This window comes from Cotesia glomerata, linkage group LG2 (genome assembly GCF_020080835.1).
Source record: "Cotesia glomerata isolate CgM1 linkage group LG2, MPM_Cglom_v2.3, whole genome shotgun sequence".
Classification (NCBI taxonomy): domain Eukaryota; kingdom Metazoa; phylum Arthropoda; class Insecta; order Hymenoptera; family Braconidae; genus Cotesia; species Cotesia glomerata.
The window spans coordinates 16343735-16359732 of record NC_058159.1 but is presented as its reverse complement, the minus strand read 5'-3'; the positions used below and the strand labels follow the sequence as shown (position 1 = coordinate 16359732).

The window sequence follows — 15998 nt, the reverse complement described above, 5'->3', positions numbered from 1 at the left end:
CTACGAATAATATGTCTAATTTCCATCAAAATCATTTTATTAGCTAGTTATTTTAGTCATTTGACTAGAAAAAGTTATAAAATGCTCAAATAATGCAAAGAATAATACAAAATGCAATCAAAATATGTTTTTTAGCTGGTTATCTGAGTATGTTGAATAGTAAAAATTAACAAATGTTTAAATAACATAATTATTAATGAAGATTGCATGAAAACTAGTTAGTCTAGTAGGTACTCTCAGTATTTCCCCCGAAAAGTTTCGAGTAAAAAAAAGAATAATAATAATTTCAATTAAAATTGCCTTTTTAGCAAATAAACTCAGTATTTTCTGAGTAAAAGTAATGAACAATTAAATAATAAATGATTATAATAACATTTGTTATTAAAATCAATCTCTAAACAACTCTTTTCAATATTTTCCTAACAGAAAATTATAAAACATTGATATAATAAAAATAATTATAATAATTGAGATTAAGATTGTTTTTTTAGCAAATGAATTCAGTATTTTTTCAGTAAAAGTAATGAACATTTAAATAATAAATAGTTATAAGAACATTTGTTAATAATTTGATATCTAAACAAGTTTTTTCGATATTTTTCCGAGAGGAAATCATAAAACATTAAAATAATAAAAATAATGAAAATAATTACGATTAAGATTGGTTTTTAAGCAAAGAAACTCAGTATTTTTTGAGTAAAAGTTAAAACAGTGGTACCTTAGCAGGTTTCGTGACCCCCTAACCAAGGTATCTTGTTCACGCCAGAGATTTTCTGGACACCACCAGGAGAGTTTATTGGTGTTGAGTTCACTCGGCCTCCTGAAACCGAGTTACTAAGGCTAGCTTACACTCAAGGAGTGGGTAATCCAAAACTGATATTCGGTCACAGAATAAACTTAATCCGAACAAAAACAGTTTCACTGTAAAAAATTGCGCCAAGTCCACGTTCATAAAACTCATCTCAATAATATTTGCACTTTAAAAAAAAAATTAGGCTCGTTTCAATAATTTTCATTTTCTACAAAAAGATGTGAAATACAAAAAAATACCAAGAAACCGTCATAATGTTGAAAAAATTGAAATAAAATTTGTTGAAAATTAAAAAATTAAAAAAAAAATTTTTTATCGTACTTGGCGCGCGTCATTGAGTACCCCAAATTTTTTCGGAAGAATTTCAACTCAAGAAAAAACGATTTCGCTTGTATATATATAATCATATTATATCTAATATATAAAATTCTTGTGTCACGGGGTACGTGATCGAACTCCTCCGAAACGGCTCGACCGATTTTCGTGATCCTTAGCGAGGATATAAGCCAGGGGGGAGAATTGAACAACATCTATTTTTTATCCCCCTAAATGTTAAAGGTGGTCTACCCCTAAATTTTTTTTTTTATTTTTCAGATAAAATTTTTTGTTTTTATTTTTTTATGATACATCATACAAAAATACATGCAACCCTAAATTTTCACCCCTCTACGATCAATCCTTATTTTTTATTTGGTAATTAAAAAATTTTATTTTTTTTGCAAGAATTTATTTTTCATTTTGTCATGACTTATAATGAAAAATTTTATATTACTTTGAATTTTTCACCCCTCTACAATCAACCCCTACTTTTTATTTGTTAATTATAAACTTTAATTTTTTAAGAAAAAAGTTTTTTTTATTTTGTGATGATTTAGAATGAAAGATTTTATATTACTCTGAATTTTTCATCCCTCTACGATCAACCCCTATTTTTTATTTGTTAATTATAAGCTTTAATTTTTTGGCAAAATTTTTTTTTTCATTTTGTGATGACTTACAATTAAAAGTCTCATATTACTCTCAATTTTTCACTTCTCTACGATCAATCCCTATTTTTTATTTGTGAATTAAAAATTTTAATTTTTTTTGGGAAGATTTTTATTTTTATTTTTTCATGACTTTAAATAAAAAAATTTCATATTACTCTCAATTTTCACCCCTCTTCGATCAACCCCTATTTTTTATTTATTTATTAAAAACTTTAAATTTTTTTGCAAAAATTATTTTTTTATTTTGTCATGACAGATTAAAAAATCTGATAATACTCTCAATTTTTCATCCCTCTACGATTAACCCCTTTTTTTATTTGTTAATTATAAACTTCAATTTTTTTGGTAAGAATTATTTTTAATTTGTCATGACAGAATAAAAAATTGCATATCTCTCTCAATTTTCACTCTTATACGATCAACCCCTATTTTTAAATCCCAATTTTTATTGTTTTTAATCTATCCACAGATCCGCAATAAGGTTGCAAGATGGCAATCAAATATTATAATCGTAGTACGATAAATTTTTATTCAGAGTTTATAATTTCAAGTTCCTTTCAATGTCACTACTTATCCAGAGTTATGATGCACCTAGTGCATCCAGCAGGTGACGCTACCTGTTATTAGAGCGCTATCTATGATAATAATTATAATTCTCATAATTATGAGAGCGTGAATTCAAATGAAATATTCAAATTAGTAAATATTAAATGATTAAAATTAGTTAAATTTTATATTCGAAGTAAATATTCAAATCATTTATTTCATGCTTTTACTCTTACCAGTTGTAATGAACATCTTTTGGTTAACTCTGTTTTATTTATAAAAGAAAATAAAATAAAATAAGGGAAAAACATATTTCGGTACAAAAGGACATTATAACCGAATTTTCAGAACCCATAAAAGGTACTTGAGTAATTCAAGGACTATTTCTCGCCACATGGAATTTAAAACCCTATGAGGAAAAGTCGTAAAAGACACGTGTGAAACTCAATAAACCCTTGTTCTAAAAGTAACAAAGAATAATAAAAAACCATATGTAACTAAACAAAAATAAGATTGTTAAATAACATTTACTATTAAAATATAACTTTATATAATATTGTAGTTAAGCAAAATTAAGTTAAAATAATTAATAATTATTATGTTTTGTCGAAAACTATCTACTTAGGATAGTTTCCGTAATTATTTTAAAAATTATGATTAATTTGGGATTAGGATATTAAATAAAATATACGTCGATTTGTTGGGGAATAAAATGAAGATTTATTTATCCCCAGAGGAGGAAAACTCAGTTGGGCTGAGAAAAAACCTCCTCGAATGAAAAAATGTACAAGTAAGAACGCAAAGCGTGTAATGCGAATGAAAAAATATGTGTAAATTGCCGTCGCAAACAACACAAACGAGGTGAGCTCAACCGCTTTAGAAAAGCAAATGGTATTAATTCAGAATTAATGAATTTACACTAGCTTTTAAGCTAACTAGATTCAATTGATAGTGAAATACTGATTAATTTACGTAAAATGTCAGTGCAGAGACTGATTGATTAGAATTATTAGTGTAGGAACTAATTAGATAATTCGATATCAGAATCGAATAGTTGATAAAATTTGATTTGATATAATGATGATTAAATATTTAGCAATGAATTTAATATAATTTATTACAAATATTGCGTGTCAACCATGGATTGACTAAAGCCGCGTGGCTGATGCAATCCTTTGTTGAAATGGCGCGTAATGACCGCGTGGAGTCACTTATTAATTTTAATTAATTTAATTCACTGAACAGTTACTAATGGTTTTTAATGATTTGAGAATTTAATTTGTAATTGAAGTTAATGAAATTAATAGTATTTAATGAATATTTTAAGTATTCAAGTAAATGCATAGTATAAGTAATAAATCAGAAATCGATTGACACAGAGTAGTCGTACTAGTACAAGCGTCCAAGCACAACTGCTTGCCGCCGACCATGTGAGCCGGCTTCTCTCCCGCTAACCAAGGCGCGCATGAGCGACAGCCATGGTGTGACACGATTTTTCACAAGTTGGAGCGATCAAGCCCGAAAGCGCAACTCCTCTTATAAATTTTTATTAAATGTCTTTTCTATCGGTTAAACATACACCATACATGATTTTATAAAATTCAAGAATTGATTGGTAAAGGACATAATAGAGTGATATTTCGTTTGTATATCTCTTGAGCCGTTCGGATTGAAGCTACTCTTGTCACATCATCATCTCCTGGATGAATGTCGACCACCACTCCCAGCTGCCACTGCATACATGGTTGGTTTTTGTCCATCAATAAGACGATTTGATTGATTGAAATTTCTCCTTGAGAGAAATGCCATTTTTGCCGAATTTGAAGTTCATGGAGGTATTCCAAATACCAACGTCTCCAAAAGTCTTGTCTAGCCTTGACAATGAATTGCCGAACATTGAGTCTATTATCTGGAACATCAGAAAAATCATTTTCAGGCAGCATTGTGAGAGGACGTCCTATGAAAATATGAGCAGGCGTTCAGGCAATAGGATCATTAGGATCATTAGATAGAGAACAGAGAGGACGAGAATTTAGTATAGATTCTATTTGAATAGTTAGAAAATTCAATTCTTCGAAAGTGAGAAGTTGGTCTTTTACCACTCGTTTAAAGTGGTGTTTGAAAGATTTTACAGCTGCTTCCCAAATGCCACCAAAATGAGGAGATAATGGAGGATTGAACGTCCAGATAATGTTTTTGCGTATAGCATATTCGTTAACGGAATTTTGATGGGATTTTGAATTAAATAACATATACAATTCTCTCAATTGATTATTTGCGCCTACAAAATTAGTATCATTGTCCGAATAGACGTGAGTTGGAACTCCTCGTCGATCAATGAATCGACCAAATGCCCCGAGAAAACCTTCTGTTGTTAAATCGCTAGCAATTTCTAAATGTACAGCTTTAGTAGCCATGCAAACAAAGACGCATCCATAGACTTTAATTTTTGTTCTGTTTCTGAATTTACGTTCTTTAATAAAGAGCGGTCCAAAGTAGTCTACACCTACGTGGGAGAATGCCGCTGATTCGGTGACTCGAGAGCTAGGTAAATTAGCCATTTTACCTTGCAGTACTACAGGCTGATGTCGAATGCATGTGACGCAATTTTTTACAATTTTACGAATCTGGTTTTTACCGTCTAGCAGCCAAAATTTGTGTCTAAGATTTGAAAGTGTACTCTGTATACCTGAATGGTATAATTTTTCATGTGTTTCTCTAATAATTAAATCAGTAACATAATGACGTGAAGGTAATAAAATAGGATGTTTCTTTGAAAAAGATATAGGAGCATGTTTCAAACGACCTCCTAGTCTTAGTAATCCGTTTGAATCGATAAATGGATTAAGACATCGCAATCGTAAGTTCTTAGTCTCTCCGGTTTCCTTAATTTGTTCGATTTCATAATGATATTGTTCGTTTTGAATCAGAGTCAAGATTTTTATTTCAGTTAATAATTTTTCTTCTACGCTTAAAGATTTGTATTTGAATAAATTATTTTTTAACATTCGTAAACAATAAGAAAAGGAATTTATAAGTTTACAATATGATGAAAATCGTTTAAACAAATTCTCAGTAGTGGCTAATAAACAGGTAATTTTTAAAGTACCCGGAAGTTCGGAAGGAACAGCAGGCTTTAAGTTAGGCCAATTAAGAGGGTCCTGTGAGAGCCACGTGGGACCTTCCAACCACATTTTGTTATTTAAGAATTCAGAAGGAAGTTGACCTCTAGATAAACAATCTGCCGGATTGTCTTTAGTTCTAACATGTCGCCATTCGACTTTACTGCAAAAAGTTTGAATTTTTGTTACGCGATTTGCTTCAAAGACCTTTAGAGAGTTAGGAGACCGTTTGAGCCACTGAAGTACAATAGTTGAATCAGACCAAAACGTAAGTTTAGAAATATCAAAGTCAAAGGAGGGAATGGTATCTTTATATAATTTAGCGAGTAATAATGCTCCGCATAATTCTAATTTTGGAATTGTAACATCTTTGATAGGAGCAACTCGAGATTTAGAACAAACTAATTTTACGAGTACGTCTCCGCGTTCATTTACTGATCTTATATAAATACAAGCACCATAGCCCACTTTACTAGCATCACAAAATCCGTGCAATTGTATGTCAGTCGGATTAGGAAGTAAAATATTACGCTCAATAGAAAAATCTTTTATCAGAGGTAATTGTTCAGCAAATTTACACCAGTGTAAATGTAACTCTTGTGGGACCGCTTCGTCCCAGTGGACCTTTAATTTCCAACATTCTTGAATGATAGTTTTTGCAGCTAATACTATAGGACCCAGAATTCCGATAGGGTCGAAAATTTTTGCAATATCAGATAAGATAGTTCGCTTAGTTATTTTTCGCGATGAATCAATTGGTTTGACTGTGTAAATAAATTCGTCCGTTAGAGAATTCCATGCAATGCCCAAAGTTTTAGAAATCGGATCATCATTAATAGCACAATCTAAATCTAAGGTTCTTTGATCGAAATTATCCAGTGCGTGTCAATGATTTGAAGCCCATTGTCTGAGTTCAAATCCACCCTTTCGCACCAGTTGAATGATTTCATCACGCAATTTTAAAATTTCGGTCAAAGAATTAGATCCGGTTAATAAATTATCGACATAAAGATCTCGTTTTAATATTTTTGAAGCTACAGGAAAATTATGAGATTCATCATCAGCAAGTTGATTTACGGTGCGTATAGCTAAAAATGGGGCTGCAGAAACCCCGAACGTAACTCGTTTAAGTTCAAAGGTGCTAATATTGTTATTATGATAGTAAAGAATTCGTTGAAATTTGTGATGATCCGGATGTATACAGATTTGTCGATACATTTGAGCGATGTCAGAAGTCATAGCATAAAGAAAGGTGCGAAAACGCAAAAGAATAGTGAAGAGATTGTCCTGTATAGTAGGCCCAGTTAGTAGAACTTCATTCAATGAGATACCTTTATCGGTTTTAGCTGAAGCATCAAATACAACGCGTACCTTGGTGGTAGTACTAGATGTTCTAATTATCGGATGATGGGGCATATAATACCCAGGTCCACTATCATCCGGTACGTGTACCATGTGGCCAAGATCGATGTATTCGTTCATGACTTTAGTGTATTCAGATTTTAATGAGGAATCTGAATTTAATCTCCTCTGTAAGGATAGAAATCTTTTATAAGCTAGTTGTTTAGAATTCCCGAAATCGACATCGTCTACGCGAAAAGGTAAATTTACTACATATCTACCGTCTGTATCGCGAGTAGTGGTATTTTGATAATAGGTCTCAGAATCATCAAAGGATCGAGAATCATTAGAACCTACGTCTTCAATATTCCAAAATTTAGTTAATTGACTCGATAGATTAGTTAATTGACAAGTTACAGGGAATACATTTTTATCGTTATTGACTCCCCCCGCTATGACCCATCCCAGTTGCGTTTTTTGTAGTATTAAATCACAATCATTTTGTGAGCAATTAATCTGTCCGACAGATAGAAGAGAAAGTGTGGTACCTGAACCGATAAGGACATCTACAGGTCTTGGTATGTGAAATTGTGGATCAGCGAGTATTATGTTTTTAGGTATGCATATTTTATTACGTGGAAATATTTCATTCGGACTTAATTCTGCAATTTCATCAACGGTTAAAAATGACAATGTTCTTTGAAATTTATCGTTTAAAGATTTACAATTTATTTGTACGACATGTTTTGAAAGGGTTTGCATTCCATTAACAGCCCCGATTGGAATAGAACAATTTTGCATAGGAAGTTTTAATTTATTAGTCAAATTTTCAGTAATAAAATTAGCTGTTGCACAGGTATCAAGTAAAGCGCGAGCTTGTATGAATTTACCTGTTGAGTCACGCATCTGGATGAGAGCACTCATCATCAATTGAAAACGCGGTGTTTTAAGTATGGTTGTATAATTATGTACGACTAGTCAGGCTGTTGATCCCTTATCAGTTGTTACAGTAGTGGGTGATTCGATTTTAGCAGAATTATTTTTTGATACATTAGTATTATTTGTTTGTTGAGTTACATTTTGTTTAATGTGTAACATAGTATGGTGTAATTTGTTACAGACTCGACATTTTCCCGAATTGCAAGTTCCTTTATGTACGCGAAGACAATTATTACAGAGTTTATTAGATTTTACAAATTTTATGCGTTCTCCTACAGTTAATGCATTGAATGTGTAACATTTATAGAGAGGATGTAAGTGTTTGCAACATGGGCAGGCAGAAGAGGCAGTTGTCACTAAAGCTCGAACTGGCGTGTCAGTTTTTTGTTTCTTCAAATTATTATTCGAGTGTTCATTACGTCTTCGTTTGAAGGAATGATCGGAATCGCGATGTTTATCGGGTTTGTGTGTACTAAGTCTGAAGGCAAAGTTTGAGACAAATTCACAAAATGATTCGAATGTTGGAAGAGTGTCGTTGTCAGTGAACGTTTCTTGCCATTTGTTTTTAATTTCTGATGGTAATTTATTTTCTAATATTCGTACAAGTAAGGATTCGGTAATATTAATTTGAAGTGACTGTAAATTATTTATATGTTGCCGAGCATCATCTATCAACTTGTTTAAATTATCTGTTGTTGGGATTGAAATTGTATTGAGATTAAGTATCGAGTCATAATGTTTAAAAATTAATGCTCTTTTCTTCTGATATGTTTTAGTTAAAAAATCCCAAGCTTTAGTATAATTTTCTGCACTCGCATCAAAAAGCGCTAGCTTGTTAGCTGCTGAGCCAGTTAAACATCCGCGGAGGTATAAAAATTTGTTTAGATCATCAAGATCATTACGTGTATCAATAAGTGTTTTAAATGTGTTTTTGAAAGATAGCCAATTTTCAAAATTACCATCGAATTTAGGTAAATCAGTAGTAGGGAGTTTAGCAAGTCGTTGAGTCTCAAAAAGGGTGGTATTTCCCGCTGTAGTATTATTCGTACTAATGTTTACATTATGTGAATTATTATGGTTAGTTCTATTCAATTAAGTTAACTTTTTAAATTGATCCATAAGATCGTAAAATAATGTACGAACGTCTTCCGCGAGATTTATTTCATTATCCTCTGGTGTAGTTAATTCGAGTTTCTCAATAAGTCTTTCATATTGTTCAAATGATTCTTTTACTTTTGTAAAGCGATAGCTAATGGACTTAGTTTTAACACCTTCAGCTGTTAGTTCATCCTGAAGTTTAGTAATTTTCGAAGCTATCATTACGCGTTTTTGTTCTAAAGGAACCCTTGGGTTATCCATTTTGTGATAAATTTATAAAAATAGCAGTAATAATAATCGTGATAAATATCAATTGATAATTAATTGTCTTATTTCTATAATAAATAGATTACTTGTGGTGATCAATTTATCTAAGAAACGACTTAAACAATTAATTATAATTAATAATAAATAATTTGAGAATTAATAATGAAGATAGAGATTAATTAATAATTAATTATTCTGTCGAACAATAATTAGTCACCATACAATGACCGATTAATTGTCAATTATTAAATAATTAATTAAATTAAATTATACGTTAATAATAAGAATAATAACGTACGTAAATATTTAAATGATAACCAATTGCACTATTCGATTGATAAATTGATTGCCTAGTGACAACCAATCCGTCAGTCAAACTTAAACAATTAATTAAAATTACAAATGAATAAGTTGAATATATTATCAAGTGATAAAATAATATAATAGTTAGTATTATATAAATTTTAATAATTCAAAAACTTATCTCATATGTATTGAAGTCCAACGATGCTGGCAGCAGCTGGGTGGTATAGTGATTGGATCCTTGGATCGTCTTGCTCGTCTTCACAAATCAGGGTTCGTGTGCACTTCAGACCTCACAGGAGGCACCAAATGTTTTGTCGAAAACTATCCACTTAGGATAGTTTCCGTAATTATTTTAAAAATTATGATTAGGGCCGAGAATTTAGTTTTTTTAAAAGAGAGAGACAGAAGATAGGTGTAGCCAAACGTTCTAATTGGTCATAATAAATTAATTGTTTTTTGTTTTTCGCAATCAAGTGAAGACAGCAGCTTGAAGAAAATATCAAAATTAGATTGCTAATCCAACATGAAAATATGAAAAATATGTCAAAAAAAAACAGGTTGGTTTTCAGATGTAAAGGTGCTTGTAAACAAATACAAGTCTGTACTGCTCAGATAAATAAAGAAGAGAATTTGAAGCACAGTGTTGGGACTAAAATGTTTGATAAAATTAATTTAAAGTGAACATTGACAAGCTGGCAATTTCGCTGAAGATCGCGTAAAGGAATTGCTCCCGGTCTCACTGGTAATTTTGCTGGAGATCGCACTGACGTTCTTTTTAAAGGTCTCGCTAGAACTCTTGCTGACAGTCTCGCTGGAGATCACGCTGACGGTTATTCTAGAGGTCTCGCTGACGGTCTCACTGGGGTCGTTTTGCTGGAAGTTGTGCTAATGGTATTGCTGCCGGTCTCGCTTGGTGATTTTGCTGGCGATCGCGCTGACAGTCACGCTGGAGATCACGCTGACGTTCTCGCTGGAGATCACGCTGACGGTCTTTCTGGAGATCACACTGACGGTCTTTCTGGAGATCACACTGACGGTTTTTCTGGAGGTCTCGATGGAGATCACGCCAACGGTCTTTCTAAAGGTCTCGCTAAAACTCTTGCTGACGGTCTCGCTGATGGCCTCGCTGGAGATCACGCTGACGATCTTTCTGGAGGTCACGCTGGTGATTACGCTGACGATCTTTCTGAAGATCACGCTGCCGGTCACGCTGATAATTTTGTTAGCGATCACGGCGATGGTATCGCTGAAGATCACGCTGACAATCGTTCTGGAGGTCTCGCTGGAGATCACGCTGACAGTTTTTCTAAAGGTCTCGCTGGTGACCACGTTGACGGTTTTTTTGGGAGTCTCGCTGGAGATCACGCTCACGATCTCGCTGGAGATCACGCTGACGATCTTTCTAGAGGTCTCGCTGGTGATCACGCTGACTGTCTTTCTGGAAGTCTCGTTGGAGATAACGCTGACGATCTTGCTGGAATCACGCGGACGATCTTTCTGGTAGTCTCGCTGGAAATCACCAGCGAGACCTCCATAAAGATCGTCAGTGTGATCTCCAACGAGATCGTCAGCGCGATCTCCAGCGAGATCGTCAGCGTGATCTCCAGAAAGACCGTCAGTGTGATCTTTAGAAATACCGTCAGTGTAATCTCCAGCGAGACCGTCAGCGTGATCTCCAGCGTGACCGTCAGCGCGATCGCCAGCAAAATCACCAAGCGAGACCGGCAGCAATACCATTAGCACAACTTCCAACAAAACGACCTCCAGTGAGACCGTCAGCGAGACCTCTAGAATAACCGTCAGCGTGATCTCCAGCGAGACTGTCAGCAAGAGTTCTAGCGAGACCTTTAAAAAGAACGTCAGTGCGATCTCCAGCAAAATTACCAGTGAAACCGGGAGCAATTCCTTTACGCGATCTTCAGCGAAATTGCCAGCTTGTCACTGTTCACTTTAAATTAATTTTATCAAACATTTTAGTCCCAACACTGTGCTTCAAATTCTCTTCTTTATTTATCTGAGCAGTACAGACTTGTATTTGTTTACAAGCACCTTTACATTTGAAAACCAACCTGTTTTTTTTTGACATATTTTTCATATTTTCATGTTGGATTAGCAATCTAATTTTTATTTTTTCTTCAAGCTGCTGTCTTCACTTGATTGCGAAAAACAAAAAACAATTAATTTATTATGACCAATCAGAACGCTTGGCTACACCTATCTTCTGTCTCTCTCTTTTAAAAAAACTAAATTCTCGGCCCTAATTATGATTGATTTGGGATTAGGATATTAAATAAAATATACGTCGATTTGTTGGGGAATAAAATAAAGATTTATTTATCCCCAGAGGAGGAAAACTCAGTTGGGCTGAGAAAAAATGTACAAGTAAGAACGCAAAACGTGTAATACGAATGAAAAAATATGTGTAAATTGCCGTCGCAAACAACACAAACGAGGTGAGCTCAACCGTTTTAGAAAAGCAAATGGAGTTAATTCAGAATTAATGAATTTACGCTAGCTTTTAAGCTAACTAGATTCAATTAATAGTGAAATACTAATTAATTGACGTAAAATGTCAGTGTAGAGACTGATTGATTGATTAGAATTATTAGTGTAGGAACTAATTAGATAATTCGATATCAGAATCGAATAGTTGATAAAATTTGATTTGATATAATGATGATTAAATATTTAGCAATGAATTTAATATAATTTATTACAAATATTGCGTGTTAACTATGGATTGACTAAAGCCGCGTGGCTGATGCAATCCTTTGTTGAAATGGCGCGTAATGACCGCGTGGCGTCACTTATTAATTTTAATTAATTTAATTCACTGAACAGTTACTAATTATTTGAGAATTTAATTGGTAATTGAAGTTAATGAAATTAATAGTATTTAATGAATATTTCAAGTGTTCAAGTAAATGCGTAGTATAAGTGATAAATCAGAAATCGATTGACACAGAGTAGTCATACTAGTACAAGCGTCCAAGCACAACTGCTTGCCGCCGACCACGTGAGCCGGCTTCTCTCCCGCTAACCAAGGCGCGCATGAGCGACAGCCATGGTGTGACACGATTTTTCACGAGTTGGAGCGATAAAGCCTGAAGGCGCAACTCCTCTTATAAATTTTTATTAAATGTCTTTTCTATCGGTTAAACATATTATCTTGTATTTAATTTATAATTTATAATTATTATTTAATTAATTTACTATTAATTTATTATTGAATCATTATTTAATTATTATTTAATTTATAATTAAACGATAATGTCTATTCTTTTATACATGATAATAATTAAATTGACTTATAATTTTATTAGAAAATCCGATTGTAAAATAATAGAAATAGTATTTAATTCAAGTTATTAATTAGTCAAACTCAAACATTAATCCAACATATTATAAACAATATAATATATATATTTTCATGTTATAGTTTATTATAATTTTTATTGTAATTTAATTTTAAGTTAATTATAAGTTAATTTTTATTATAAATAGATTTTAAAAGGGTCTGTTAAATTAATAAAAATAGTTAAATAAACATAATGACTGTATTGCTAAAAGTGTATATTAGTGAAGTCTAACTTTCAGGCCGATAGGCTGAAATAAATATATATAGATATAGAGAAAATACATGTTAGTATGTAAGGATCATTTATATGTAATAGAAAATGTGTGTGCTTATGTATTCCTTAGAGTGGATGTATGTATGGAAGTTATGGTGGAAGAAGAACGAAGTTTGAAGCTCTTCGGAAAAACTATGTAACGACACTTCTCACCGAGAGTTTAGATTGCTAAAATCACGTCATTGTAAACCTCAATTTTATATTTTGAAGCTTTTAATATTTTGTCAACTTGAATAATAAATTGAAACCAACTAAATAATTTTGATCAAAATTAAATAACGTCTAAATAGAATTCTTTTATTTAAAATGATTCCTTTCCCGCGCTGAAACCGAGTATTTTAATACTCCCGAGCGAAAGAACTACAGTAAGTAAAGTTTTCAATAAATAAAAATAACATCTACTATTTTAAAAATAAAACTTTATCCGTGTTTTTCTTGAAAATTGACATTTATAATTGTGCGTTCAGATAAACTATAAACTTTTTAAGACTATATTAATTAATTATTTGATAGTGAAATAGTAGATTTTCAGTGAATTAAACAGTACGATTAAAATTGAACAGTTAGATAAATTTTGTCATAAAATCAGTGATCAATAAAATTGAACAGTTAGACTTGAATAATTAATACAAGTGATAAGTGATAAATTCATTTATATCCAGCCACCACTCTCTTAACGGGTTTCCGTGCGTTTCCCTTAAGCGAAGGACGAATGTCGGAGATGGTTGATTTCAGTAGCCGCACGCAATAAAATTTCTGAAATCATAGGCAATTGTAAACACTTATTTTTCTTCAAAATATCATCTACGGATAATCATCAGTCATCATCAGATAAGAAGTTATTCCATTGGGGCTAAAGGATCATCGTCTTTCAAGGAACATATCAACTACGATAGGAGTGCCATCAACGGATCAAGCAGCGGAGTTCATCGATAATCGGAGTTCATCACCTGGATCAACGTCAACCTCGTCATCCTCATCGAGAGAAGTGTCACCGTCAAAAGGTCTATTAAAAGAAAAAGGAATCCACGGAAGAGTAAAGTACCAATTTTCAGATTAGTTTAATTATCATATAAAACTTTCTTTTGTAATTTACGAACGATTGTTATTATAAGTCCATTATTTTAAGTCTATATTGTATTTAGTTGTAAAAATTTTAGTTGTTACTTTCGTATATTAAATTAAAATGCCGCCGTCACGCCGAGGTCGTAGTCGCGTCAGTAGCCGTAGTGGTAATCAGCTAAATCAAACAAATTCAACCCCAAGTCGTAGAATCACTCGCAACAGTAATAATTCTCCCGCCCTTCAGAATGACAATAATGATTCTTCCAATGTAATCGATGGAGCGATTATTAACGCTCTGCCAGCGCCCTTATTACCTGCAGTTATATCAGTCGAGTCAACTAGCTCAAATAGTAAGTCCTCAAATTCTAACGTTTCAACAAACAACTCTGATCTTGACCCTTTTTCTATCTCAACGTCGTATATGAATTTAAAACTAGCTGTTGACCTTGTCCCGCGGTTCGACGGGAAATCATGTTCCTTAGCAAAATTTATAAAACAAAGTAAACTTGCAGATTCTCGCGTCCACCCCCGAGATAGAATAAATCTCCTTGCTTTAATTAGAAATAAAATTGAAGGCCAAGCAGACCAACTTATAGCCAATCGCGGTGACCCAGCTGACCTTAATGAATTAATTAGTCTATTAAAAAATTCATTCACAAATATATTTGACATCGAGCACATTCATGATGAACTTAAAAGGATAAAACAAAAAAACGACGAGAACACCGAGGCATATGGGGCACGAGTAAGCGAGATTTTAAGTCGTGGAATCGAGGCGATAAAAGAAAAATTTTTCTGTGCAACTCTTATGTTAATTTTACTGTCATCGTAAATTTATCATTAATTTCCAGTGCAATAATTATTTATTTACAATTTATTAATCTGACAACGACAGTTTTAACTCTCAGTTAATTAAGTGATCTCATGTAAATAAACACGTGTTGTAAGCTCCCGCCAACAACGGCCATTACCGTACCTGTATATATTGTAATTAACATTTTTTGGAAATAGTTTTAAATCAAAACGAAAACGTGTACGTGGTTAATAAATATACCTGTATTATTATTGTGAAAGGTAAGTCAAATAATAAGCAAATGAATACAACACAATATTAAATCACTGTTTTCTACTAATACACTGATAAAAGGATTTATTAACTATTAATAATTTATTTAATTTATAAAATTTAAATTAATATTTTTTAACATTCAATAAATATTTATTTGGGAAAGAAGTACATTTATTTATTGCTAATAAGTATTTATTAATAGTTAACAAATATTTATTGCACAAATATCTATGGTATATTCAAACAAATATTTATAATTAATCAATAAATATTTTGTTTAGTGAATTTGTTTTGCTTGCGCTGTCATATGATATGAAGATTGCTTATGAATAAAAATCATCTTTACAGATTTTTTATACTTATATATGTCATTTATATATTAAAAACGTTAATTTATTTTGTGAATTGAATTATTATCATGTATTTCAGCTATAAAGTTATAAAATGTGTCTAAAGAAATTGCTAATATTGCTTTTTATATTAACCAAATATTTGTTGACAGTTAACAAATATTCATTAACCATTAATAAATATTTATTAACAATTTGTAAATTGTACTTAATAAATTTGACAGTTCATAAATATTTATTAAATCCTATGATGTTAAAAAATCATTTATTAATAATTGATAAAGCTTATCAAATATAAACAAATTTTTTTACCCGTTTCAGTTTTTTAATTTCATTTATTTATATGTTCTACGTATAGTCAGCAATGCCAAAAAAGCGCAACGGGGCCAATTTGAGTTGTCGAACGAGCAGTTTTAGAGCCATGCGAGATTTAAGAGCACGAAGATCAAACAAACAAATTCAA

General features: G+C 32.2%; 2 protein-coding genes across 2 annotated transcripts; both read right to left on the bottom strand.

The window, feature by feature from the left end:
- Positions 1-4325: 4325 nt before the first annotated feature.
- On the bottom strand, positions 4326-7733 carry LOC123258984. The gene is made up of 2 exons (XM_044719240.1): positions 6392-7733; positions 4326-6232 (listed from the first exon to the last, which is right to left on the bottom strand). The coding sequence occupies exons 1-2, from the start codon at positions 7731-7733 to the stop codon at positions 4326-4328; spliced, it is 3249 nt and encodes a 1082-aa protein (XP_044575175.1).
- Positions 7734-7787: 54 nt separating this feature from the next.
- Positions 7788-9107, bottom strand: LOC123258982. The gene is made up of 2 exons (XM_044719239.1): positions 8888-9107; positions 7788-8779 (listed from the first exon to the last, which is right to left on the bottom strand). The coding sequence occupies exons 1-2, from the start codon at positions 9105-9107 to the stop codon at positions 7788-7790; spliced, it is 1212 nt and encodes a 403-aa protein (XP_044575174.1).
- Positions 9108-15998: the final 6891 nt, after the last annotated feature.

Excerpts from the sequence above, each read along its gene's own strand:
- LOC123258984 (XM_044719240.1), bottom strand. The coding sequence starts at position 7,733 with ATGAGTGCTCTCATCCAGATGCGTGACTCAACAGGTAAATTCATACAA. Across the intron at positions 6,233-6,391 it reads CATTCAACTGGTGCGAAAGG|TCAAACCAATTGATTCATCG; the intron begins GTGGATTTGAAC and ends TTATTTACACAG.
- LOC123258982 (XM_044719239.1), bottom strand. The coding sequence starts at position 9,107 with ATGGATAACCCAAGGGTTCCTTTAGAACAAAAACGCGTAATGATAGCT. Across the intron at positions 8,780-8,887 it reads AAATCTCGCGGAAGACGTTC|CGGGAAATACCACCCTTTTT; the intron begins GTACATTATTTT and ends ATAATACTACAG.